Genomic DNA, 26,580 nt, shown 5'->3' with positions numbered 1-26,580 from the left:
AAATTGGACAGTCCACAGAGGACAATCCGAGCCTACCGGCTACTATAATAGCTGATTAATCTACCACTGCTTCCATGTGTTGCAAACCCAAGTTTTGCAGCTAGGCTGACCACTTGCACATGGCTCCAACTCAAGAAACATCTATACATTCTTGTTCGAAAAAAGTGAGAAAGGTGGATAAAATACAAAATAGGCTTTTGTCACGTATCAGAATTATGGCAGTTTGTCAGCATTAAGGCTCTCCTAAGTCTGTACCTCACAAAGTACTTAAGTTAAAGCATCAGAGATGTATTTTTCTACAGATATTTGCATTTTCTCAAGACTAATAACGTACACTAAACGTTTCTTCTCATTCTTTACATTTGATCTGGGATTGTGCCCCTTTTTACTGCACAATAAACTTTTACTGTATACAGAGTTATTAACTCTTAGTAACCTTTAACGTAGATCTCATCATAGCATGTAACTGCTTTCAACATTAGGGTTTTAAGATCTTACTTTAAAGTTCCTATAAAAGAAAAATGAAGCATAAAAGGGCAAGGGCAAAAATTTTCGAAGTCTTTATCGATTCACGAGTTCTACTTGAGGTGTGTAACTTCAAATCTTTGTTCACGTTTGAAGTCAAGTCAAGTGAACTGAATATATTTGCACAGTAAAGAATAACATTCTCTTAACAGGTACTTGAAGACCATAATTTAATGATTTGCTTGGCTCTACACAAAAAAATTTTAGTAGAGAAGCTTCTTCAGAAGAAAAAAAGAAATAGCCGGTTTTGTTTTCCAAATTTAACCGCTTCAAACTTAAAAGAGCTGGCTCTCATGCAGCCAAGCAAGTCAATGCAAATCAAAATAAACAAAGGGTACCTCTTATACTTTCAATACCTGACAATGGCATCGAATGGCATAAACTTTAATTGCCTCCCATATTTAATACTAAGTTCTAAAATTTTCTATGGGGCAATCAGACTTGCAAATTTTGCTTTCAGTAGAAACCAGATGTTTGTGTGTGGAATACACCATTTACTAAGAAGTAAAATAAAGTCAGCATTAGTATTTTAGAAGAAAAGCCACCACTTCACTTACCTAGAAGGACCGGAACAACTTCTTTTTTTTTTTCCCTTTTCAGTTTCCTGTACGCAAAAAAAAGAAAAGTGAAGCAGAAGTGGTGTAATTAATATTCACCATTACAGACCACTTTCAGAAGTGTTCTGACTGACTGCATTTCTGTACTGCCACCACAGAATTTAACATTCCTAAAAAAACTAAAACTGAAAAATGAAGAGACTGAAGGAGGAAAAAATTGAAAAAAATACCAACATTCCTCCTTATGAAGGAAGCAGAATCACCAGAAAGTAGATTCTGCAACAGATTCAGTAGATTCTGCAAGATAACTAGAGGCTGTAGTCCCAAGTTCTTAAAGGATGCAAACCTCAAAAACTGGCAAAGAGGAAAAGGGGAGCTCCTTCTTCAACACTGCCACTCTACTCCTTACTAGAGCAGTTGTTCCCCTTCCTTGAAGTCACGCGGTCTGTTTCAGAGAGTTCTGGGGAGGAAGAAGGCAATGCCTGTTGCATCAAGCTTTCTTCTTTTAAAAATAAGCCTAATGTTGATGCTGTCAGTTACCTGTCTATAACTGATGTCTAAGACAAATTGAAGAAGGTATAGAATTCAATTCAAATAAATAAGAGGGAGAACATCTGGATAAGAGAAAAAAGGCGTGAGAAGTGAAGATGATTGACTTAATTTCAAATGAGAACAAGAAATCCACTGGCCAGATAGTCACATACACAGAAACAAACCAATGAAGTTACTTCGGTTATGCGAAAAGCTTGCTCCTTCAGCAAAAGAAAGGACAATTCTGGTAAATCAGGAGCACCAATGGAATAAATGAAATGCTCCTAGACCTAACACTTCCTGGTGGCTGAATATGACAGCTCCTATGTCAGCTCCCCGGCTTGGATATTTCTCAGAGGGGCTTGGATTAGTGGAAGCTTGTGCTAAGTGAATACAGCTCCTACAGACAAGTAGAAAGCCAGGGAACCTCAGAGGGGAAATATACAGCAGTTCACATTCCCCAGATCTTCCTGCAACTTGCTTAGCAAGGTATTAGCTCTTACAACTTCACCAGCTCAATTACCTAGGTTTGAAAGTTATAATACTGTCCATCAACCTAACAGACGTTAGAAATCCAGTCTTTTCCAAGTTTATTTTCAGCAAATTAAAAAAATCTTAACAAAGGTATTCATTTTTACATTTTCACAGATTGCATCCTTTGGGTACATAACTGCACGCAATAATTAAGGTTTTGATTTAAAATCCTTAAATGTACCGAGGACTATGCCACTGAAGCACTCTCGTTGCTCATTAAAATGGAGTGATGTATTTTTTTCCTATAAGCAACAAGGTAAATGACCATTGGCATTTATCCAGGAATGGAAACGCGCTATATTGTTCCCATTAACTCACTGAAGACAAACTCCAGTCTGAACTAGAGCTAATAGAAAAGTTCCGAGGTTGAGCTCCTGCTAAACAGCAACTGACACAAAAATCAATCGGATACAGTACGGCATCAAGTTGAAACAAAAATATGAGCTATTGCATAGTTACAAAATATCGACTCCTATTTCTATCACTAGCTATATTCAATGTCTCAGAGTGCACCCTATTGATCTGAAACAAACGTAGTTAAGTTATGCAGGAGGACATGATAACTTGAAGTCTATTCATTATTACAAAAAGAAGTTAATGCTACTGAATCATGTTTACTCCTCTAAAAACAGTCAGTGCATTATTTTAATACAGAAATTCCAGATCATCTTTAAACACTGCAAAAATAATAGATAAATTTTACATGTTAGTAAAGCTTCTTGGAGCTTTGAATGTGCATTTGTAAGTTTAAAATGATTAATGGTGGGGGGAAATAAAGAATAGCTGACAAAAGGAATCTTAGGCAATAGATGCACCCAAATTAATAAGACTATGTCATGGTTTTGTGATTTTCGGTTATTGGTATTCCACATCATAACATCATGTAGTGGACATACCTAGTTCTCAGAAGAGAAGGACTACTACAGTCCCCACGGTACTTTGCTCCTTTGTTACCATTTTCCAGCCGGAGGGAAAAGATAGAAGCTCGCAGTATAAAAACTTGCAGATCACGAGACCTCGTCCCTTTTTTCCGCCGTCTCTCGTCTTGGCAGCACCTCGCTCTCCAGCCGTCTTATCGTCGGTAGTAGAGTAAGGCCTACCTTGACTTTGGGACATTCTCTCTCTCTGTATTGGATTTATCAGCTTAAATTGTAATTATATTGTATTATAGTGTGTTGTTTTGCATTCCGATATTTTATTTAGTAAATTAGTTTGTTTCTCCTCAGATTGTTGCCGCTGTTCTTTGCTCTCAGGGCCATCTCCCTACCCTTTTCCCCTTTCCCCTTTTCCCGGGACGTGGGCCCTTGGGTCCCCCGTCCCCTTTGTCACGGAATCAGGCCTAACGCCCGTAAACCGTTGACAGACTAAAAGAACCCCATATTTCAGGCTGCTCAGTGCTGTCACAAAACCTCAAGAGAAGTAGCATGAAAACAAAAATTATTCATAAAATTATGCATGATTAATTCAGGACCTGAAAGCACCTTATGTTACGTACCGCACAGTCAAGAATTTTCTGGAAAAAGATGTACTAAAAATGTTTGTATTTCTAGAATTCAAGTCAGGATAGATATACAACTGCACAATGAAAAAGATCAAAGGCTCAACTAGCTGATTAGGTGTTAGCATGTAACATCAACTGAAAAACAAACTCATCACCAAGTTTTTTTGAAAGCACCTTCACCCCACGTGCCCATGAAGTAATTTTTTTATTTCATATTTCTTTTGATGCATTATATAAGAAGCGGTTCATGACAAAGCTGCTGTTTGTTTTTTTTCAATAAGGCTTCGATCGGCAAATTAAAAACACCAAGTGAATCTGAGCAAATGCCACACTTCACTAATTTGCGCCTCTGAAGCGATGCCTGTAGCCAGACTTGCATTAATGGATAGCAACTTACGTTTCAGTGGGAGGCTGACAACACATCTACCACACTGGAAGCCTAGGACCACAAAGTTTTCCTCATTCTATAAACTACAGTTGAACGGAGCATCTGATGCAGGCATAGCAGTTATTTAACTTCAGACATACTTGCTTTTTTCCTTTTTTTTTTTTTTTTTAAATCAACTCTATGTGCCTTTACACTCAGCAAGAGCTTGGGAGAAGACACTCACAGCTCTGAGTACAGAGTGAAAAGATGATGACAAAGATATTCTAAAAGGCACAAGTGAAAATTGCAGGAGAAAATTCACTTTGCATCAGCTGTTTGCAAAGCAGCAGATGATTCACAATTTCCAGCTCTCGTAGAGTTTTTTATCCTACTCTGAAGCAGGCAACAGCAGTTTCATTTGAAGAAAAAGATCACTTCTGGAAGAAACTAGCAATGAAAAGCAAACGAGTGACATAGGCACGTGGGTGGGACAAGAAAACAGGCTGATGGAACCCCCTCCAAGAACAGGGGTGCTGGAAGACTGCAGCATGAACAAAGCTGCAGCAACACGATAGCACCTGTACCCCAACCACACAATCACACAGCACGGGGGCACGAAATATTTGCGCCTGAAACAGCGTGCAACCAGCAGCGCCTAAGGGCCCGCGCTGTGCAGCTTGTTTTTAATCCTCTGACATCTTCAGAGACCTTTCATTAGGACAACCCGGGAGGCACAGGCACAGGCCGCGGCCCCACCCGCAGAAGAGGCGCTCGGCCCCCCCCTCTCCTCACCGCTGAGCCCGGGCGCTGGGCGCAGCCCAAGGCCCCCGGAGCCGCGGATCGACGGGGAGAGGCCTCCTCTGGGCTGGAGCTCAGGCCGAGCCCCGGGGCAGCCACCGGCGGTGCGGTCACTGCCGGAGGCGAGGGGAAAGGCGGCGCAGCCCCCGCCCCGCCGCCCCCACCCGCTCGGCCCCTACCTGAGGCGGCGCCGGCGCCCTCCCGCCCGGCTCTAGCGGTGGCGGGAGCCGCAGGCCGCGGTGGGGGAGGGGGCTGCGGCGGCGCGGAGCCGCGGCGCCATATTACCGCCTCCCGGGAACCCCCGCCTACCGCTCGGCGGGGCCGCTCCCTCCCCTCCGCCCTCGGGGCGCTCCCCACGGCCCGGGCCCAGGCGCAGCGCGGAGGGCGGAGCCGGCACCTCGCCCGGCCGTGCCGCGCTCCTGTTTACAAACTCACCCGGGAACGCGGGCCGCGCCGGACATGAAAGGCCGGGTCCCCCACAGGCTTCCGTCACTTCTCGCGAGAGCACCGCCGACATCTCCGCGGCCCCGGTGGAACGCAGGTCACGTGGCGCAGAGGGGCGGGGCGAAGGGCGGAGACGCTGCGGATTGGGCGCCGCCGACGGGGCGGGTGCGGGTGCCTGTGTGGCCGGAAGCGGCCGGTGTCTGGGTGTGGCTGCGGCTAAGCAGGTAGCGCTCGGGGAGCGCGTGGATGAGTGACCACGCCGAGCACGGCGGCGGCTCCGAAGTGGAGGTAGGCTCGATGCTTCTGTCCAGAGTTCAGAGCAGTTACAACCCTACTCTTTCTTGCTAAGGATGTTGAGCGAATACGGCCAGCTTAACGTTCCAGTGGCCACGTCTGGACAGCACACACGCCAGGACAGGCAAGCTAAATGGTGCTCATTCCATAGCCCGGTACACTTGGCGACATGGCTCAGAGAGGACTTCCACAGAAACTCACCCCCGAAGTCCTGTCCTGCAGGGAACTGCTGCAGAAGCTCTGCTCAGTGACAGTGCTCCAAGCATGTCACAGCCAAGCCTTGGGATAACCAGACCTTGCACAAGCTCTATTCAAGTTACATATTCTAACCATATACGGCACCCAATACTATGAATAACAAAAAACTTCTTTAAAAAAATTATTCGCTCCAGTAGCATAAGCAAATTCTACAACATTTAATTGCATTCCATCTGTTTCCCTGAATTTGGACAAGAAAACATGGGATGCTTTGTTTCTTGTAATTGCTTTGTTGGCCCTGTACTGCACTGAAAATCTTTTAAGATAAGGTGGGATAGAAAAATCCCCATAACACTGTTTACTTAAAGGCAGAATTACTCATAACTAAGTGCTGTAAATGGCTCAAACGTGAGATAGTGCAGAAAGGAAGAGATCCTATGCAGCTATAAACTTTCCTCACAGAGCAACTAAGAGACATACAGGAAAGAAGTGTTCTTCACATTCACATCTACCATCACATGGCGTCATCAGTCCTAAACTTAAGAGAGATGTAAGGTCTTTGCTTTACCTGCAGCAATAATGTAAAAACATAACTCATGTATAGCAGAAGGAATGTTTGTAACATCAGGATAACAACGCCTTTGCAAATCACTTTCAGAGGTGGAAGGATGTTTGACCCACTGGGACCGAGCAGTTACACAGATCTCTGCTCCAGCTAACTCCATCTTCAACACTGAACCATGGACAGGAGTCTCCCAAACTGATGGTCTCTGAGGTCAGCATAGCCCATGTCAGAAGAAAGCATGACATGTTTCAGGAAGATTAAAGCCTACAGCATTGCACTTGATATGAAGTTTCTCTGACCTATGGAAAATGTTTCCTAATGTAAGCTCTTACAGAGAGGATCAAGTCCTTTCAGATAGCTCACTGCTGCCCAATCACAGCACAAAAATTATCAAAAGAAGCCAATGACACATTTATCCACACATTTATAGTTGTCTCTTCTGAGAGCATGAGGAACACCTCATGTTTTTTATAAGACCAAACTGACTGAACTGTTGAAGTGATCAAGTAACCAGTGAAACCAAGCTGTTTTCGAGAACAGGGAAAACAAAGGAATAAAAAAATAGAGAGAGGGAGTCCATGTGCCCTGGGATCATTCAGGTGTGAAAATCCACCTATCTTTCATTTACTATATTGTCAGTGAGGACAATATTGTCTATGAGGAAGATAACCTTCTGCATGAATGTTTGTTTCCACGTTTTTAAGACCATTATTTGTCTAACACTGAGATCCTATTCATCCAAATCTGACATTACTTAACGGCAATTTTGGACCATGTTCAGCAGTACAGGAGTGATTTAAAATCTGTCAAACTTGGGGAGATGCTACTATTAAGACAGGCTTCACATGTGAAGTGCATGCTGCCTTTCAGACAAGGCTGATCATCAGGATCATGCTGACAGGGTGAACCACAATGGAAAAGACAGGATGTACATTCAGCAATTGCCATGACTCTTGACAGCTTTCTTATTAAAGCTCCAGAGTAACAGCTAGCCAGAACTTCTCCCTATACTAAACACACAGTTAAACCTCAAGAAAGTCTCACATAGGCAAACAAGCAGCACAGATGAGCTTTAGGCTTGAATTCTAGTTGTTATCTGCCTTTCATCCAAGGCAAATACACTGCATGCCAACTCTATTACAGCTTATGAGAACAGATGATAGTAAGTGCATTAAAAAAAACAACACTTTGTGAGCACAGACCACAGAAGACAGCTAAAACATGCTTTACCTCCTGCTATCCTTCCAAACCTCCAAAGAAAATCCTTTCCACACCTAGTCATATAGGGCACTATTAACATTACGCTAGATCTGAATGTTTGAAGGTGCAACATATTTTACACTCAAGCCTGAGTAAAAACAAAGGTTGCTTTCCACATTTACAAACCAGCTTTTAATCCTTTTGCAAAGATGACTAATTCCTCTGAAGAACATGCAGAGAAAGTAGCTTCTTAGGCTACATTCAAATTAGGCTAAGTGAATACCTATTTGGTATTTAAGTTCAGATTAAAGGTTTTACCTGCATATTGCACCCATCGGAGAGCCATAAATCAGTTTCTCCATATACCCGAGGACTTGCTACTTACAGCTAATAGTAGATAGTTCCCTAGATTTAATTCTGTAACAGCAGGAAAGCGAAGCACATTAACTTGGTCACATTCTTCCAAAGGTCAGTTCATAGTTGTTGAATGATCAGATCTATTATTTAATATTCAAAGCCCCCAGCAAATTAGTGTACAGTAGCACACAGTATGTTGCTGTAAATGCGGTCAACACCTTAAATACATTTATGCTGTTAGAAACCATGAGAAGCAAAGCTTGCACTGCAGGCGTTTTGTTACTAGAAGTGCTTTGATCCTACTATTAAAAAGTAAGATAGGTAATAGAAGTCTTTACTAAATTAGGAAGCTGGACATTCTCCCTTTTAGTTAGGTAATGCCAAGAATGCTGTAATTAAGTAAGAGTATGCGTCCATGTGCCACAACTAAATGCTTTGAACCAACTTCAACCAATAGTTTAGTTCAACCTGGATATTGGTCAGAACCAAGCAGAAAATTTTTGCTAGGGTGATCAAAATTTGTACTGGAACTGACAACAGATGCAAAGAGTACTTCTCTATCATGGTGGATTGTTTAGCTCATTCTACCCACGGGGTGCCAAAACACCCTGTGTGCCAGCTAGTCTAGGGGGTGGGGAACAACACGAAATTGTGCACAGAAACAGCTCTGCGTAAATTTGAAACAGGTAAAGGAACAAGGCCAGAAGTATAACTTTTCACTTTGTCAATGCATCCTTTGACTTTTCTAAGATTAGTCACGTTGATTTTCCCAAACAAGTGACACTACCACCAGTATTTTTTTTTTTTAAAAAAAAAACTTGCTTGGCTTGAAGTCATTGTTTTAATGGAATGTCATTATCACAAGATAAAGTCATATCCCAATAAGAAAGATAATAAATGCAAGCAACAGGTTGACAGTTAAAGTTGTTATCTTTAATGAAATGACTTTGGAAATAGCATCAATTTCCATGACACCAACATTTTAGGAGTCCCATAAAATATGCAGAATTACATTCCAATGCCAATATTACAGGCAGATCTTTCACATGGCAAACAGGATCAAGAAAGCAACCATCAGACAGAAGAGACCCATAGCTTCAGAGAGGGCGAATCCCAGGATAGCATATGAGAACAGCTGCTGCTTCAGAGAAGGATTTCTAGAAGAAAGTAAAGGTGTAAAATCTTTTTAAGAAGTTTTTCATACTCAGCTTAATGTTTCTCACAGATTCAGAATCTCATACTCTCTCTTACACAGATTTTGTAACAAGAAATTCAGTAAATCCAAGCATAAGCTTTTTATAAGCAAGGATTTCATGGAAGACAAGCGACCTGTCTATTAAGACTAGATACAAGTTACGCAGATTATATATGCCTTTTCCAAATGAGTATAGCTTTTATGACTATATCCACTCTTTGCATTTACTTTCCTCCCATATGGGAACTCTTAGTACTGCTGTTTGTAAGTTTATTCCAAATCTGTGACACTACAACTATATTTCAAGGAAGCTGAAAATATTAAGTAGCTCTCAGAAAAATCCAGGAACTGAAACCATCTAGATGAAAGAAATAAGTACACAGCAGTTTGTTATTAAAAAAAAAAAATCAATGCATTATTCCAGGGCAAGGGGAGGACTCTTCAGCATAGCAGAATGAAGTAATAGTCCACAAACTCATACTGACACATTCATACCAATTACAAAAGAGAAGACAGTAATTCTGTATGAAAAGCCATTTATGTTTCTTCAAGCCAAAGGTGAATTTCCTTGTCTTCAGTAGGGTTTAAAAAAAAATCTGTATTAAGACAAAAGACTTAGGTCTTAACTGTTAGAAAGAATAATGAAGTAAATATTTTTTTAATGCCTGTTTCATACAGTTCCTCTTCAGGACATCTCCCTGCTTATGAGGGAGCATCTAGGCTACATTTCAAATTCAATTCTGGAACTGAACACTGGACTTCAGTGACCAAAGCACTGGCCAAGTCTTACGATCTCTTTTCTTTCATGTTTCTTCTCCACGTAGGCTGTCTCAAGTCCTGAACTTAACAGAGCCATCCCACTGAATATACCGCAGCTTCATACTATTCCATTTAACCATGTTTAGCACTAGCAGTTATTAACAGAATCTATTACAGCTCCATCATCCTTACTACAACTTAGCTTACTGGGAATGCTGCATCAAGATACAACTGCATGTAATTCAACACTTTCATGAGAGATTGATTACCTGGCGTAGCCAATGATTAGACTACCGAAGACTGTTCCAATACCAGCACCAGATCCAGCCACACCTACTGTGGCAGCACCAGCACCAATGAATTTGGCAGCAGTGTCAATGTCCCTGCTGACAGCACTAGTCTGGAATTCTCTAAGTGCTACTTGGGAGACAGTGTTTTGGGCCCCATTAAGTGTGGATTTGCCCTAAGAAAAAAAGACATGAAAAAAGAAAACATTATATTCAGACACAGACTATTTTTCACAATGACTTCGATACAGTGCTATTTCATAGTTACAAAAGTTTCATTAGAACCAGAGTCTAGTTACTCTTGCAAGTGATGAGACTATAAGAGTTAAAGACATCAGAATGTTACCTGTTGAACATTAAATGCAAAAGACTTCTCTTGAGTGAGATAGCAGGACAGCAACAAGTATTATCAATGGTTTGATTTAAAGCAAGCCTCAGAGCAGACATATTTGTGTTAGTACAAGCGAACTCTAGGTTGAGAACATTTAGGCTCACCAGGTAATTTAGGAAGATACAGAATTTTGTTTATAAGGTACCTCTCCAGTCCTGACCTCTGGCCTAGAAAACATAGATGCTGAAATTGGTCTGTACAAGATTCTTGATCCAGCGCGAATCTGCAAGAGGAGGAAAAAAGTTAAAATGAAGTACTTAGTTACAGCTGTCCTCATAAGATCTTTCTTAAGGCTATTATCTGCTAAGCTGTTTGCTTCATTAGAAAGACAACAATCTTTCCATAGCCGGATATACAGAAGACCACATAGAAGCAAACTCTGCATGCAGTTTGATAGCACTGTTTTCCAAAGCCATTACTACGAATAGCTAAACCACTCAGTAAACCTGCGTATGCAGTACACTGACAGGAAAGGGAACAAATCAGCAACCAAATGAGAGCCAAACAGATTGGCAGGCAGTGACGTACATTTTAGAATGGAAAATTAAAAGCCATCAAAATTAATTCTCAAGCCGTTAAACGCAGAGACGCGGCCCAGACTTTGAAACACCGCGAGGCGCAAATGAATGAAGGCTCTTTCACAAGAGGCCTGCGCGTGCCCTTGGGCTGCCAGCACTCTAAGGTCACAGCAGCCCTCACACAAAGCTCTTCCCGCAGGGAGAGCCCTGCCCGCACCACGCGAGCGGGAACGTTCTGCAGCGCGAGAGGACGTTCTGAAGGAGAAGAGCACCTCATCTCCCAAGGGCAAGAGGCCCAGCCCCGCGCGGGCCGGGCCTCGGCCTGGAGTTTGACCTAGAGCAGCGCTGCGGGCCCAGCAGCACGGCAGCCGACCCTCCGCGCCCCTCACCTTGGCCGAGGGCCCCACCAAGGATGCGGGAAGGAGAGCGCGGCCCCGCGGCTGGGAAGCCCCCGCCCAGCCTCGCCCCAATGGGCCCGCCCGGCCCGGGCGCCCCGCGGAAACCCCGCCACCCCGCGGCAGCGCCGGCGGCGGGGAGGAGCGAGCCCGCCTGCGGGGCCGGGGGCGCCCCACTCACCAGGGCGGGCGAAGCGGCGAGCTTGGCGCAGGCGAACATCTTGGCGGGCGGGCGGCGTCCCCGGGGCCACGATCCGGTGTCTCTGCGGAGAGAGCGAAAGGGTGAGCGGGCCGCGGCGGCGGCGATGAGGGCGGATGCCGCGGCCGGCGCTCACCCTCTGCAGCTGCCGCTCCTCGGGGCTGGCGGGCTGAGCGCGGCTGTGCGCAGACGCGGCGGGGCCGGCGGCGGGCGCCCGGATGCGGCGCGGCGGAAGGGGAGGGAGCGGCGCCAAGGTCACTTTGTGCCGCCGCCATTGGCAGCGGCGGGGGGCGCGAGCCTCGCTACGCCCCCTCCTTAGCCACGCCCCCTACTCGGCCTCCCCACCTTCAGCCACGCCCCTAGCCGCGCTGAGGTCCCTCCTGCAGGGAGGGGGGATGCTGGGTGCGTGCTATCTGCCTTGGAGGTCTCAGCAACAGGACAGCACGTTTCATATTTGCCTCCCGCATCCTTGCTGGGCTGTTCTCCCATCCCCCAGCTGACACCGAGCGTATTTTTCTGTCAGCTCCTGCAACCAAGCCGCAGTCTCACCGGTGCCGTGCATTTTCTGTCATGATTCCCACTCTGGAATGCTGTGCAAAAGCGCCTTCACAAGCCGCTTGGTCTGAGCAACATCAACACCACCATTAAGCACCTGTTTATTGTTGCACTTAAGGCATAACAGCTGATACTACATTTTACACCCAGCTCAGCTGTTGCTTTCAGGAGGGGTCAGAAGAGCAGTTATTGATCTCCAGGGACCACATTCAGCTTAATTCAAGCAGGTCTCCATTAGAAAAGACTTCTGTTAACCTCACTCTGTTTCTTATCTGTATAAAATGCTGCTAGGTCCCCAAAGAGGCGCAGTGGCATGCCAGAGAATGGTGCAATTTCTCTTTGCTCACCATGTATTTAAACCCTTAAGTTCTACAGGGATTTTGATCTGGTATGGGCATAGTACCTGTGAGCTGGCATTTCTGTGTGGGGTGTGTCGGCTGGTTTCCCTCCAGACACAGGCAAATGTTGGCAGTTGCAGAGTGGTTCAGAATAATGCATCTAGAAATTCAACAAGTCAAATGCAGTACAATGTCAAATAAATGGCTGTGTCCAGAGTGCTTTGCACCAAAGGCTCTGTCAGTATCCTACATTCATTATTAATAACTTATAAAAGATGAATGTCTGTTCTATATGTGGTAAGGGAGAAATCTTGTCCGGTCAGGAGAAATCCCATTGTCTAAAGTCCAAGTACATAGTTCTCCTAGATCAACACCTATTCCTTCAGGTTAATTTTTACCTCCCAGCAGGTGATTAGTACCTCCAAGCATGTCACACGCTTGCACTAGTCTTTAAAAAAAAAAAAAAAATCTGTTTTGAGGAAGAGATGTGTCTGGAAAGCCACTGTATTCTGATAGTCCTTACCAGCTGGTAGAACACCAAAGGGTAGAATTGGATGAAAAGCCTCCTGACAATGTCATAACAGTTGTGAAATGCTTTAAAATGTAGAATGGTGTTACTACCTCAGGGTTAGCTGTCCAGAGCTTCTGTATTTATGCAGGGCATTGATTGCTATTGATGTACAAAGTCAGAGTGTTTCACTGTCTGGCCCACATTTCAGTACTGAGTATCTCACACCTCTCCCATTCACTGCTGCGTGGTTGACTCTTACCAACCACAGCTAGCAGATAAATAGAGCAATAGCTTGTGGGAAGAAGCTATATAGAGCAGAATTAATATGTTTTGGGATATTTAAACTGACTTTCCTTCTATCCAGAGCTATGAAAGCCATTATTATATGGCTCTGCTTTAAGTAGAATTTCTCTTGGTAGTACGATCTTCAGACCTCTTTGCTTTGTTGATTATCAGTAGTTGGCAAATCTTGCCATAAGCAGTGCAGGAAGTTTTAATTGCTGACTTGGCTGAATTGGAAGTGATGTGTTGCAGGAAAGCAGACAGTAGAAGTTATTTTCTTTTCTCATCGTTGTAAAGTTCTTTTTAACAGAGGAAAGGGAGAATCTGCTTTCTTGAGTGATCTTTGTACCCCAGAGTACTTACCCAAGCTTTTTTTTTTTTTTTTTTTTGCTTAGATTTGTTTTCTTTTAGTCTCAACAGCTCTGTTCAGTGAAGAGCTGAAGGCAATTAACAATGTAGGACTAATTTAGGCTATAGAGCATTCTGCTCAACCATTCATTGATTATTTTAACACCAGAGCCCTAGAAACTGACGGTATGAACCACAGAAAAAAAAAACAGCGGACCATGCCTGTACTTAACAAGATTCTGGATGTGTACAAATCCTATTAAGACCTCTAGTACAATTTGAATAAAAAAATCATGATAATCCCAGCTATGTCATTTTGGGGTCTCTAAGATCTGCATTAAATTACGGAATGATTATATGTATATGGTTTACTACTACAATAGCCATTACACATCAAAATGAAGTGTTGTCAAGAAGAAAACTGCTCTTCTACAGCAGCAACTGAGCAAAGGAAGATGTTCTCACCTTCATCCTAGCTACTGGATTCTGTTGGAAAATGAGACCAAGGTTCCAAAGCAGCCCTGCCAGGAAAGGTGGGTAGAATCACTCTCACCCTGGATAACAAAGCCCTGTTGTCCAGCATTCACATCCTGCTGGTTGGTTTCAGAATGCTGTACCCCCGTAAAAATATTCAGTAATGCAGCCGCCCTTCTATAGAGCCCAGCGTGGCATGTGGTGGAAGACCTCACAGATTCATTTTCTATGTCAAGAAAAGTTATCACTTTTCTAAAATAATAATATGATTACATATTTGTATTTGCAATACAAAATGCTAAACAGGTTCAGAAACAGTTTCACTTTATGTTTCCATCTATTAGTCCATGTGTGTTACGGTCGCCACCTTCAGGTCACATTTTCATGCGTTTACACATTGTTTTTAAGTATCTACCCAATTTTTTTTTGGAATTTGTTTTGTTACTGCTTTTCATAAAAAATAATCTACTGATGTTTAATCAAATTATCTATTATAAATACAAAGAAAATTCAAAATCCATGCTATTAAAGTACCTCTTAGAACAAGAACTCCCATAAATGAAATGTTTTCCTTGGATGATTCACGTGTTTCCCATAGCTGGTTCAGTCTGCCTCTGTGCTGTGCTGCAAAAAAAAAAGCCCAGATCATACCTGAAATGGTCACTTGGGTGATTGGATAGCACACACAGATACATTGCTAGTTTACAGCATGTCACTAAGATTAAATTAGAATAAGTCCAGCAATGCATTAAACATCTTTTCTAACAACAAAAAAAACAGTTCAGCTCTAAGTTGGCAACATTAACTGCGAGGTTTAGAACACAAAGCTGGCAACACAATTACACCACAGATCCAGAAAACAGCACAGGCAGCCAAGATTTTGGCCATAGTAGAGACAGTAGTTCCAAAAGTACCCATCAACTTTGGCTGCTGAAGTTGAAGACACTCTGAACAGAGGGATGTTTCACCAGTGGGCTCTTTCCATCAGTGGGCTCCTCTGGAAGCATGGGCTTTTTGTGCAGGGAGAATGGCAACACTAGATTCATAGTTTTTAACAATAGTACCTAAGTTGTTTGTAAGATTTTGTTCTTGGTGCTTCTTGAAATCATTTGGCTCTGGGCAAGTCTTTGTAGGGACTATATTTTTGTTGTTGATAAGGTGAAAAGAAAAACAAAAAAGATTTCTGCCCAGTTCTCAGAAACATAGGCATTACTGATTTCCATTTAGGGATTAAATCAGTTTTTTAATAACTTGCTACAGCTATAATGTATATAATAAGTGACTCTGGGCTGTTTCTCCCTCTCTGCAGAGAGTGTATATCCAGTTTATAGACCCTGGTGGAAGGGAAGATGGGACCATAGCCATTAATGCATGCAAGACTCACCTGCTTAATTGTAAATGGCGTACCTCCCAAGTACATGTCTCAATTCTCTCATGCTCGCAAACTGCTTTGGGATCATTGCCCAAAAAGAAGCGATAAAGACAGAACATCCGTTAACATCCCAAGGCCCTCAGTCTGATGGCCCAGCAGAAAGCCTGTAGGATGGCAGCGAGCCCGAGCCCGGCCCTGCCATGCCGCTGCCAGTCTGAGCCTGCGGAAATAGTTGTTCACTTCAGCTGGCAACTGCCGTACTTTGCATGGCTCAGGCGGGCTATTTTTAAATTGCTGTAATTAATTTTGCTCACAGCTACAAAAGAGATCGTATATTGTAATGTCCTGTACCTAAAGCACAGGAATTCGGACAGCCCGCCCTGCCTGCATCCTGCCCCCAGTGCTCAGACCTGAGGTGCACCCCAGTCCCTGGCATGCTTGTGCTCAGCCCCATCTGCCGTGCTGGCCCTGTTCCCACTCAGAATTAGCTATGCCAATTTCAGCAGGGCAGAGGTGCTAACCAAACATGGCTTTAGAGGGACAGCTTTCAGAGCGCAGTGAGAGCCATCCCTTTTGCCAGCAGATCCTGCTGTTTGCAAATAGTTCCAGCTTAAGGCCACATGTGATCCCTTGTAATGAAGCATCTGTAGATGCTTGGAGGCATTATTAAAAAAAAAAAAATCAACAAACGTCTTCTGTATTTCTCTTTCAGTTTGGCATGGCACTTGGAATTTAGCATGTGGAGAGTGACTGCTCTGTGCCTTGTTAACAGGAGAGAGCCATCAGCTGCTATGTACTGCGTACTGCAAGCCGTCTTAGCAGGGCTCTGCAGCAAAGCAGAGGCAGCAAACTACAGGAGCTTAGCAGAGCTGCACTGCTCTTTCCAGCAGCCCTCGATTGCTTTGTGCCTGAGGACAGGATGACAGAGCATTGACTTTTTGCGCTACAGCTTTTGCCTTTCCAGATTCTGGACAAATTTGCAAAAGGCATATCTGAGCCCTACCCAATTCCAAAGCAGCATATATATAAGACAAATTTAACGCTGCTTAGTAAACAGTATATTATATGTAAGGAGTCTGCACATGACCTATAAATACTATAATAATATATTATAGCATTAACACTGTAGCACTATTTTATAGCTTCACCTGTCTCCTTTTTCCTTCCCTAAACATGTTACTCGTGTTAGCAGAATTACTCTATGAAGCCAGAAATTGCTCAGGAAAGTGCAATATCTGTTCCTGGGCTTCACATCTACAGAGAACGGTGCTTGAATTTAAAATACAACATTACAGATAAGCAAAAGAATATTTTGCTCGGAGTTCTCCAAAAGGAATTTTTTGAATAAGATTTGGTGCGGGTATTTTCCAGGCAGACTTCTCCAGTACTAAATACTGACTTTTAGACATTTTGCTGTCCAGCCAGAATCTGTGACAATAAAACCCAAAAACCCACTTCCCCTAATGCTATCAAAGCACTTAAGGCTATTTTTTAACTATATTTTACATCTCCCTGAAACACCATTGAATTTAAATGTGTGTAGAAGAGTTACATTTTTAAAGGTGTTAGGCTTTTCAAGGCTTAGAATAACAAGAAGACACCAGAATTGGAAAATTGTCTTGAGAATCAAGGTCTGAAGTTACAAAATATTTGTATTAAGTGTACATTCAGGGTAGTAATGTATATTTCTGGTCCTATTTTCTTTTATGTAGGCTTATGAAACTAGGTATAGTTAACAAGACTTCATAGGCTTTTAAGCATACTTAACACGTATTTCCTATGATACTGAAAAGTCAAACTTCAAAATACTTTGCTAGTCTCAAGAGATGAAAATAGCTAATCTCATTTCAGAGCACATTAGTACATTGCTGTATCAGTTGCTCCCAGCATCTATCCCTCTCACCTGTCTTCTTCCCTTAGTTTTTGACAGCTCACCTAGCATTCTGGACCAGAGCACTGTTTTGTTTTCCATGCCACTCAATCTCAGAAGTGCTCCTACTTTTCTTCTTTCCCCTAGCTCCTAAAAGCATTCCCTCATAGTGCTATTAATGGCCTGACTTCCACACAGCTGTTAGCATTCCCAGTTGCCTCACATACCAGTTAATTTTGTGTTCTTTTAGAGGAATAATACTGATATCACAGCTAGAAAGTGGTCTTTGCAGCAGGGCCCAATCCAGGATCTTGGCTATTGCGTTCCTTGGAGACCAACTGTGCTGTGTGTGAGATCTGGCTCCTGGGGGCTCTTGCAGTTTTGGGTGAGCTGTAATTTGATGGAATAGCACCAGCCATAACAGCAAATGAATGATAGTATGGCTGCCTGGTAAAGTGTCAGCTGTGAGGGCTGCAGTGAGCATCCAGCTCATTATCCCTCCATCCAATCCTCATCTTTCTCACTAGAACCGAGGTGGCCTGTGGCACTCCAGCCAGGGAGCACCGAAGGGCATCACAACCCTGGGTAGCAGGGGAGCTGCTGGGAGAAGCAACCTGTGTTCCTACAGCTCACAAGCTTTGCCTTGTTGAAACTACTATCTCAGGAACACCAATAATTAGAGATACATATGCTTGCTAATTTGAAAAAGACATGGCTGGCTTGTACAGATTCATGGCTGGATAGTGCTTTTAATGCCTCTAAAATGACTAATAGCGTGTATATATAGTGACATCCAGTGTTCAGTCAGATCAACCACAGGTCTGTGCTCCATAAGGTCATTCAATTAAAAGATTTATTACAGACCCTATTTAAAATGCCTGTGTAAAGATACTAGGCTAATCTGAATATTAACTACCTGCCAACTTCAACACACCTCCACAATAAAAATTTCCTTCCTGACTTGTTGGGGAACAAAAATGGTGCGGCTCTTGTATAATGCTTTAACTTTCTCTTTTATGACAGCAAGCGTCTGATTATTCCCAGGTGCTCCTGATTTCTTCTTTCTCTGCTCCTGTTGCTGTGAATGTGGCCATTAAGGCAGCAGTCATAAAGGATGTGTTCACCACTTCCTTCTCTGCCTGTCTCTTAACATAGCCACAAGTTCACCGTCTTCCATCCACATTAATTCCCTGAGGTATCCACACAGTATTTGTGTTGACTGCCTTAATTTTGATCTTCTCTAATCATTCCCTGCCAGATGGTAGTTAAAGTTTAATGGTCCCTGTAAAAATAGTTCCCTTTCTTCTTTTAATCAGTCACGTGTGTTTGCTTAGCTAACTGTTAGATGTTCAGAAAGCACGAAGGGACCACCAACACAATTACTTCAAAATATACATCCGTGCTGTGATTTCAGTGTTATGCAAAAGTAAAGGGTTACAGAGTAGGTGAGGTTTCTGGAAATTAGCATGGGCTACACAGCTCTATTTTTTCTATATTTCTTTAGAGGTATTAAAAAAAAAAAAGTACTAATTTGTGACATTCCATATAATCAAATGCAAATCACCTTTAGTATTTTCTAGGCAGCCATGTTTGTATGTGCTGTGCTAGATAGCATGAAGGTTATGTTTTTAGGGATTGCTTGAGCAATGCATTTATGCAGATACTCAGCTTAAAGCAGATGGGTACCAATAACAGTAACAAGGTCTCCAACAAGGTGCTTGGCATGTGCTTCACATTGGGTCCCCAAGGAGTTCCCATGAAGTTAGTTACCTCCTCTGCATTTGAGACTACATTTTGACACCTATTGATGCACAGCCTGAAATTCTCCAGTATATATTTACTTGACTTAAGCCTATTAGAGGTTCAGGCATTTTGCTGAATCAAGAATTTAATTCAATTGCACATTCATGCTATGCCTAAGTAGCAAATTGCTTTACAAGCAAATGGTTTAAGTCATATCAGATACCTATGGAGTGCACAGGTAGTATTGCACCACTGAGGAATATAGAGAGCCTGGGAAAGTGATGAGCTAGAAGCTGAATCCAGTTCACAGTGCTGCCAGAGGAAGGATTGCTGTTGAATTAAGTGAGGGCTGGATCAGGTCCTGAATGTCTTGCCTAGAGCAATACAGGAAATAAGTAGCAGAGCCCCTAACAGAACCCAGATCTCCTGATTCAAATTAGGCTTCTCTTGTATCCAGCATCTGTGTATACTGCAACTGGATGTGTCACTGTGGCCAGTGTAGAGGACATCCTGGATTAGGGCTCATGTGAGAATGCCTGCACGCTGCAGGCTTCACACTGCCGATGCACCTCAGGAATATGACCCAGAGAAAGTACAGAGCACCTTGCAGTTTCCTCCCTGGTGGATGGCAGAAAAAAACAGGGGCCCTTGCATCTTCTGCCAAAGGATGTATTAAGAGCCACCTCCAAGACAAGGCACTGGATATGACAAAGTATGCACTATAGCGCACACAGTGTTTTAAATGGGAGTGAGGGAACTGAATTGTAAGGACTTTCTGATCTCCTTAGTGCTGATTACCTGGAAGCCGGACAACAAAGGGAGTTGCTTTAGCTTCAGTTCTTCCTGTTACGTCTTCATTAGCAGTGAGTAGTTCTAGCTTAACAGAAATAGCTATGACATTTTACTTGAAATTTTGACCTGAAAGGAAAATTTTCTGTGCTTCAGCTAAGTATTTTTCCTTGGTTCCTTTTTACATGCAGCTTCTTTGGGAAAGATCTAAGCCAGAGAGTGAAGGAGTAGATGGGACTGTGTTATGATAATAACCGATGACCTCACTGAGATCAGGGCCTTGGGGTACTAGATGCTGGAAAAAATGTCATAAAAGCCAGTCCCTGTGCAGAGGAACGTGAAGTCTAAATACTTGAGCTATTTTGTAAACCTGGGACACAAGAGGTTGATTTGCCCAGTGTCAGACTGTGGCAGTTGCTAGTGACTCACTTCTGATCTCTTGTGCCTTAGCCAATGGCCTTAACCCCAGCAGCATCCTTCTTCTCTCTTTCTATTTAATTAAAATGGCAGCAGAGTCCAGCTTTGCTGAATTTCCATATGTCTGAGCTGTAAAATCTGTCAGCTGTGGAAAAGTGGACATACCTTTATTTTTTTCTCCCTTAGTTCCCTTGCCTATTTCCACATCAGAAAAACATTCACTGTTTCCTTCCCTGCTTGGTTGAAGACTGCAAACATACAAGTGATCAAAATAGAGCTTGCTGGGCTGATGATGGCTAATAGCAGGTGTCAAAGTGAAGGCGTTCCCCCATGGACACAACCCATCATGGTTGGGCTGGTGCCCAGCTCATAGGAGGGAACATGAATCTTTCACATGGAAAGGGAGATGAATTGCATCTAAACACTCTAATGATGATAATGTAGAGAGACAGATGTGGTAGCTGAGTGTTAGAATCTCTCCATACGCTCTTCTATTATACAGTCGCATTATGTACTATTGACTAGCACAAGCCAGATGCAAAAGCAGAATGTTGTTTGAATTTATCCTTTGGATTTCTCCAGATTTGTGTTGTTCAGAGATAGATAGAAATGTTTTCCAGTGGTGAACTGACACAAAGGTCATTTCTATAAGCTCATGCAAAGAGTGCAGTGGAGAGCCCTGAATGGCATTTGCTTTAGCGGCACAACTTTTGTTAAAACATCAACCTACAAAACCTGAGACAACTACAGCTCAGAAATCTCTATTGTGTATCTTTGCCTCAGGTGCAGCTACTGACACCTTTGCAAAGAGAGCGCCATGCACGGGAATTGTAACTCAGAAGCAGTGTGGATCTGCTTTACATGAATGTAAATGCCATAATGATTTCAGAAGGTTAAAGGAAGCATAGGAGGGAGTAGAGGACTGCCAAGTCAGAGCATGGAGAATATGCAGCAACCGCATAGAACATTTATACACCTGATATAGCACACACCAGTTGTTAAGGCAGAAAGCCAAAGGTAATGAGCACCGTGAGCATTACGAGAGCTCCTTCTTGGCCCGGCTTCTTGTCTGTAATTGAAGTGCTATCCTCTACTGATCCTTCAGGTGCTATCAGAGTGATTTTCTCCAGGCTTCAGGAGAGAACCAGTCCCTGAAGAGGGGAGGAAACTTTTTTTACATTATAGCTCTGTGCTGGAAGAAAGCTACAGATGTAGCTCATGAGTATTCTTAATAGTTTTCATAGAAAGTGAAATTCCTAAGTGAGGTTTTGAATTTAATTTAGAAACTGATTTTTATGTGTGCTGCAAGATGAATGGAAAACCATATATGTCTACATGTTCATGTTTTTAGAACCTGTCCTTCATGAACTGCACATTAATGTTTCTATTGCATGTATTAGTATTTATTCTTTAAAACATTCTATAGAGTATTAGGAAAAATAGAGGCTAATAATAGCCATCCAGAAGTGCTCCTCATCAGTTTGTACACTCTATCAGTTTTAACAGTAGGCTCTTTCTGTTTTTCTTTAACCAGCTTCTAGCATATTCACAGGTAAGGAGTGGTTACAAGAAATCATAATTTCATTCCTGAGTACTGGGCATTAGCTTTGTTATCTTAGTGAGCTCCTTCTCATCTACAGCATCGAATTTCAACTTGTGATGCTTTAAATTTCTTTCTGTTTCAGCTTCCAGCCCTGAAATCTTTTTAAAAGGATAATCTATACTTAAGATAATCAGACTGGGAAATCAAACACTAACTAATTTGGCGATCTCATTTAACTGCACAAAGCAGTCGCTTAGCTTACCTTCCACATTCTGTCTTCCTTTCTAAGTTTTCACTTCTGTTACAAACTGTTTAGGACCAGCATGCACTTTTGCATTAGGCAAGAGACCTGGGACAATTGTGCGTTGTGTAAATATTCAGAATTATTTTTTAATCTATTCTTTTTATGGTTAAGTGTGGGGCGTCTGAGTTCAGAAGCATCCTTAAGGAACATCCACTTAGGAAAAACCTCACAAAGTTGTTAAAGATAAGGAAGAAGTCCTGGGAAGCGTTGAGTATACTACTGACGAATTAGAAAGTTAAGAAAAAACATTAGACTTTTAGAGAACATGCGGGTTTAAAGAACACTGAAATGAAAAAAAAAATGTATTTGTATCTCTATTTATACACTTTTCCTGGGAGTTCAGTGACGTGCCATAGCCTCCTCTGGCTGCCCATAACTGCCTAAAGTCTTCGCATAATTCATTTCTCTGTAGATCATTGAAACATTCTTTTGAAGCATACAATAAACAAGCACACTGGTAGAGTTAAAAAACAAAGCAAACCAAAACCTAATATTAATTTATATATTAATTTATACAGTAACTACTAGTAGTAGACTAACAGGTCCAATATAAAAAAAATTTCCATACTACAAAGTATGTTTCTATTTAGTGGTACCAGTAAGAAATAGTTTTAATCAGAATGCCTTTTGCATTTGATTTTCAAGCAGAAGGCTTTTCTGAGGAGCAGGTACCCAAGCTGTAGTACCAGCTAAGAGGAACGTAGCAAGGCAGATTTCTCAGAAGGAATAATGTCAGAGAAAAATGAGTAGCGGTGTAAAGTTGCACTGCTTCTGCCAAAGACCAGGAGGGGAAGTCACACTGCTGCGTTACACTGGGAGCTCACAGACAGTGATTACACTGCACACACCTAGCTCATGAAGAACGCATAAGAACATTAAAGAACTGCTTTTGCACCTGTTATCCTTGTATCACGCTTTGCATTTTTAATGTTTAGCAGAAGCTATCGGTGTTTAAAAATCTTCACCAAACATATCCATGTAGCGTGGAAAAAAAGCTGAAGTCATTAAACTGCGTGTCATGCAACAGAATCATCTTGAATTTAATTGCTAAATCGCAAACACAGTTACTAAATTTGGCCCAGGTGCCTGCCTAGAGGGAAGCCAAGTTTTTCTTCCATTTTGAGAAATTAGTTGCTCTTGTTTTCTCTGCAGATAAGGATTGTGCAGCAGGAGCGCTGCCTGGCACATGCAGGATGCTGCGCAGGTGGCTGAGTGCTGGGAGGCTCTGGACACGTAGGGAGACCTGTTGTGACCGAGCAGGTACAGGAACAAGAGGCTTGCCGTCCTGCTGGAGTCAGAACAGAGCCAGCCTTCCCTCTCCCACTGCATGTAGCTAGCTGCTTCTTTACAGAGAAGCCCATCTCTCTGACATTTTCTGCTGTTTTCCCTATATGTTTCCATGATAACTCGATACAGAAGAAATATAAAATTTAGTTTAACTACAAACAGGCGTTTAGTAAATGCCAGAAGTAACTAAGCAGTCACATTTTGGAAGCAAGTAAACAGCAGTAGAAGTGTGTTAAAGAAATAGGTTCATCTAATTTAAAACAGTAAAATGACCAAGTTCCAGGGCCAAAATTCTCCCTGAGGTAATACCATGACCTCACTCAGGAAATATTACTCAGTGGGATTACAGCTGGAACATACTCAATCCCAAAGTTTCATCTTCAGAAGCATCATTCCTGGAGTGCAAAATATCCTGCTCCTCCTATTCCTAGCGTGAGGTTCTGATCGTAACTCACATTTCTGTGCATTGCAAAATCAATCTCCTCATGAGTCATTTTGCTGCTCATGAGCTGTATAAAACGTTGATTTTCACATCACTAAGGGTTAATAATCCAAGGAATTCAGCTTTCATTGATATGTGGGATTTCCCCACATGCTCTTGAAAACACAGTCTCCAATATTAAAATACTCTACTTTTTTTTTTTTTTTTTTTTTTTTGGAGGATATGTCATCCAGTTTCTCATGGTTTTCCTCTGTGAGATAAAATAAGATACCTCCAGAATTAAGAGATAAGGTGGTCTCCTACTATGTGGTGGACTGCTCAGTGTGGTAAAGAAATTTGTTTTATTTATTCATTTACAAAAGTACATAGAAGATTGACACCTAATTAGAGTTAAGGTGTGCAAAGCTCCATGACATGAAGATTTATGGGGAAGGAGGCTTTTTTCCCTCAGTGAGATAAACTAATGGATTGGCAAAAATACGAACTCTACCTAACAGGAATTGCAGTAAAGCGGTATCTTAGTCCAGAGTGCAGCAGAGGAGACATAGCTTTCATACTAGTATTTCTCTCTTTGTATTACACAGGAATGATCAGATTGAGGAAGATTCCCCTAAATTTCACTTATAAATAATGCATAGAAATGGATTGTTTCCAAGTTCTTATTACTTTAATTCTGCTACAGGAGTGAGTAGTCTTGAATTTTTGTTGACAAATATTTTGCCAAAAAAACCCAAACTATATGAATGAACTGTCATTATGCTAAATGTTTAAACTCAGTTAAACTTTTGTTGTCATTGTTTTTGTTTGTTTTGTGTTTTAAGTGTCTGCCATTCTTCTGTGATTGTGAAAATGTTCCCTTGGAGGATCACTGCTGACATGGAAATTGTGTTGGAATTAGGCTCATATTGTTCTTTATTAGAGGAAAAGTTGAGAAACTGGAATTATGCTATCATCACTTCCATTGCATTCCTTTTCAAAAATGCTGTCACTGCTGCTGGTGGTGTTTTGTGCCTGAGTACTACTGTAAGAATTACAAGTCATTGGAAAGTCTTTCTGTGTATGTTAGAAAACTGGATTTTATTGTTAGTAGCTCTGATCACTGATCTAAGACTGGCTCCTCCTTAGGTACCAGCCTGTAACTGTGTAGTCTGCACTCCTATTATCATGCCACTTTAACTGTACCTTTGATAGATCACAACTATTAATATCTTTAGAGATGAAAGTAGTTTAGTCATGTAGATCTATGTACTGTTTCAGTCCAAAATGCTCATCATCAATAGAGAGTATCTAATGAGCTGAAATGTTTTTGTGAAATGCGCTGATGTGAAACCAAGAAACCCATTTCACTTACATGGATTAAGTAGACTCATATCTTTAGTTTTATCTTTGCTTTTACATTTTCCTGAAAGGTCTCCTATCTGTGAAAAACAAAACAAGGAGAAACACGTTTTCTTGAAACCTGAAGGCATTTGGCTGTAGTTACATATATTCTCCTGTTTAGAGGATAGTGACTGGGCAACACAGTTACAACTGATGTGTGATTGACCAAAACATACCATAAACACATCATGCAAGTGTCCAGCTACAAGCTGTGCGCTAAACACCAAACAAAGGATCGGATTCTTCTGAACTGTAATTTAGTGCGTTAGTTCTTTACCTTATTAATTTTAAGCAGAAGAGAATGTCTATGGTGTAAAGGCAGATTTAACAGAAGGCATGGAATGGCCTCCGATAAGAAAACATATTAATGCAGTACAGCACATGTATCACTTGAGTAAGCTATTTGTTTCACATATTGTACCTTGAGTAATTTCTGCTGGGAAAAGGGTATGGGCCATACCTTCACACAGGTTTGGGAAGAATCCCTCCTGGAATGCGGTCTAGTGATTGCTTCAGTGTAAAGATTTGTATTTTTATTTTTTACGTGAAGCAATGTGGTACTTCACAGAAAGAATCACTTTTGAAAATAGATAGCATGGCAGTAGCTATGCCACACTGAACAAGTCAGATGAAATAGAGCTCATTTTGATGCAAAAACCTATGGGTGTTAACTACCTTATGTATATGAACTTGGAATAGGTTCTCTTATCCGATGAAACTCGCAAACCCAAGGCGTAGACTGACATCTGACTTTTTCTCGGTGACGACCAGCAGAGGGAGCAGCAGGGACAAAGCTGCGCCAGCCCCGAGGCTCAGCTCAGCTCCCCGCTCCGCAACCGGAGGAAGAGATTCGGGGCCAGGAGCGGGCCTCGAGTGCCGCCAGGTATCCATACATCCTTCAGACTGAACTCTTGCCCACCCGGAAAATAAGTGCCATGCAGCAGCAAGGTGTGAGACCTGGCTACACAAAGCACAGTCAGCACATTTTGGAGGCTGAGGGCACGCTCCAAAGATGTTTAGCGAACCTTATTCCTTATTTTGCAATTTAAACCACAGTTCTGTGGGAAAACACGCTTCAAATATGAAAACTAAAGTTACTCAAGCTAAGATTTTGAAAGATGTTGGAATGCATTTCGAAGTTACCATTCATTGTGCACGTCTAACATCCCATATTGACTTTCAGCCAGTACTAAAAAGTCTCAGATGTTTTAGAATTTTCATTCAGTCAAACGTACCAGAAAAAATTAAAAAGGAACTTCACAGCTCTTGCAAAAACGTGTAAAGGAAGATACAAAGCAGTCTAGCTCATC

The 26,580-nt window shown here is 42.2% G+C and overlaps 2 protein-coding genes and 1 long non-coding RNA gene across 13 annotated transcripts in view; 1 reads left to right on the top strand and 2 right to left on the bottom strand.

Annotated features, from left to right (window-relative positions):
- The window catches only part of ATF2 (activating transcription factor 2), a 49,320-nt gene extending 43,937 nt beyond the window's left edge, over positions 1 to 5,383 (bottom strand). For 6 of the 10 annotated variants that reach the window (XR_002439212.1, XM_021398153.1, XM_021398158.1 and 3 more), the window contains exons 1-2: positions 5,249 to 5,383; positions 1,083 to 1,129 (exon numbers count right to left, since the gene is read on the bottom strand). The gene's annotated coding sequence lies outside the window, so the exon portion shown is untranslated. Of the gene's footprint in view, positions 1 to 1,082; positions 1,130 to 1,428; positions 3,077 to 4,992; positions 5,141 to 5,248 lie in introns of those variants that run through there. The other 4 variants (XM_021398156.1, XM_021398154.1, XM_021398160.1 and 1 more) reach the window with 4 other exon arrangements.
- LOC110399455 lies at positions 5,394 to 6,596 on the top strand. The gene is made up of 2 exons (XR_002439213.1): positions 5,394 to 5,545; positions 6,408 to 6,596. It is a non-coding gene; the product is annotated as an uncharacterized LOC110399455 (long non-coding RNA).
- ATP5G3 (ATP synthase, H+ transporting, mitochondrial Fo complex subunit C3 (subunit 9)) lies at positions 8,783 to 11,911 on the bottom strand. Of its 2 annotated transcripts, none has more exons than XM_021398164.1 (5): positions 11,752 to 11,911; positions 11,598 to 11,679; positions 10,664 to 10,726; positions 10,095 to 10,288; positions 8,783 to 9,028 (listed from the first exon to the last, which is right to left on the bottom strand). In XM_021398164.1, the coding sequence occupies exons 2-5, from the start codon at positions 11,634 to 11,636 to the stop codon at positions 8,914 to 8,916; spliced, it is 411 nt and encodes a 136-aa protein (XP_021253839.1). In that variant the 5' UTR covers positions 11,637 to 11,679; positions 11,752 to 11,911; the 3' UTR covers positions 8,783 to 8,913. The 2 variants fall into 2 exon arrangements, with proteins under 2 accessions (XP_021253839.1, XP_021253838.1); XM_021398163.1 differs by having other exon boundaries at positions 10,649 to 10,726; positions 11,752 to 11,910.

This window comes from Numida meleagris, chromosome 5 (assembly GCF_002078875.1).
Source record: "Numida meleagris isolate 19003 breed g44 Domestic line chromosome 5, NumMel1.0, whole genome shotgun sequence".
In the NCBI taxonomy this organism is placed as follows: domain Eukaryota; kingdom Metazoa; phylum Chordata; class Aves; order Galliformes; family Numididae; genus Numida; species Numida meleagris.
Note: the sequence above shows the minus strand (reverse complement) of the source record. Positions and strands in the feature narration are given on the sequence as shown.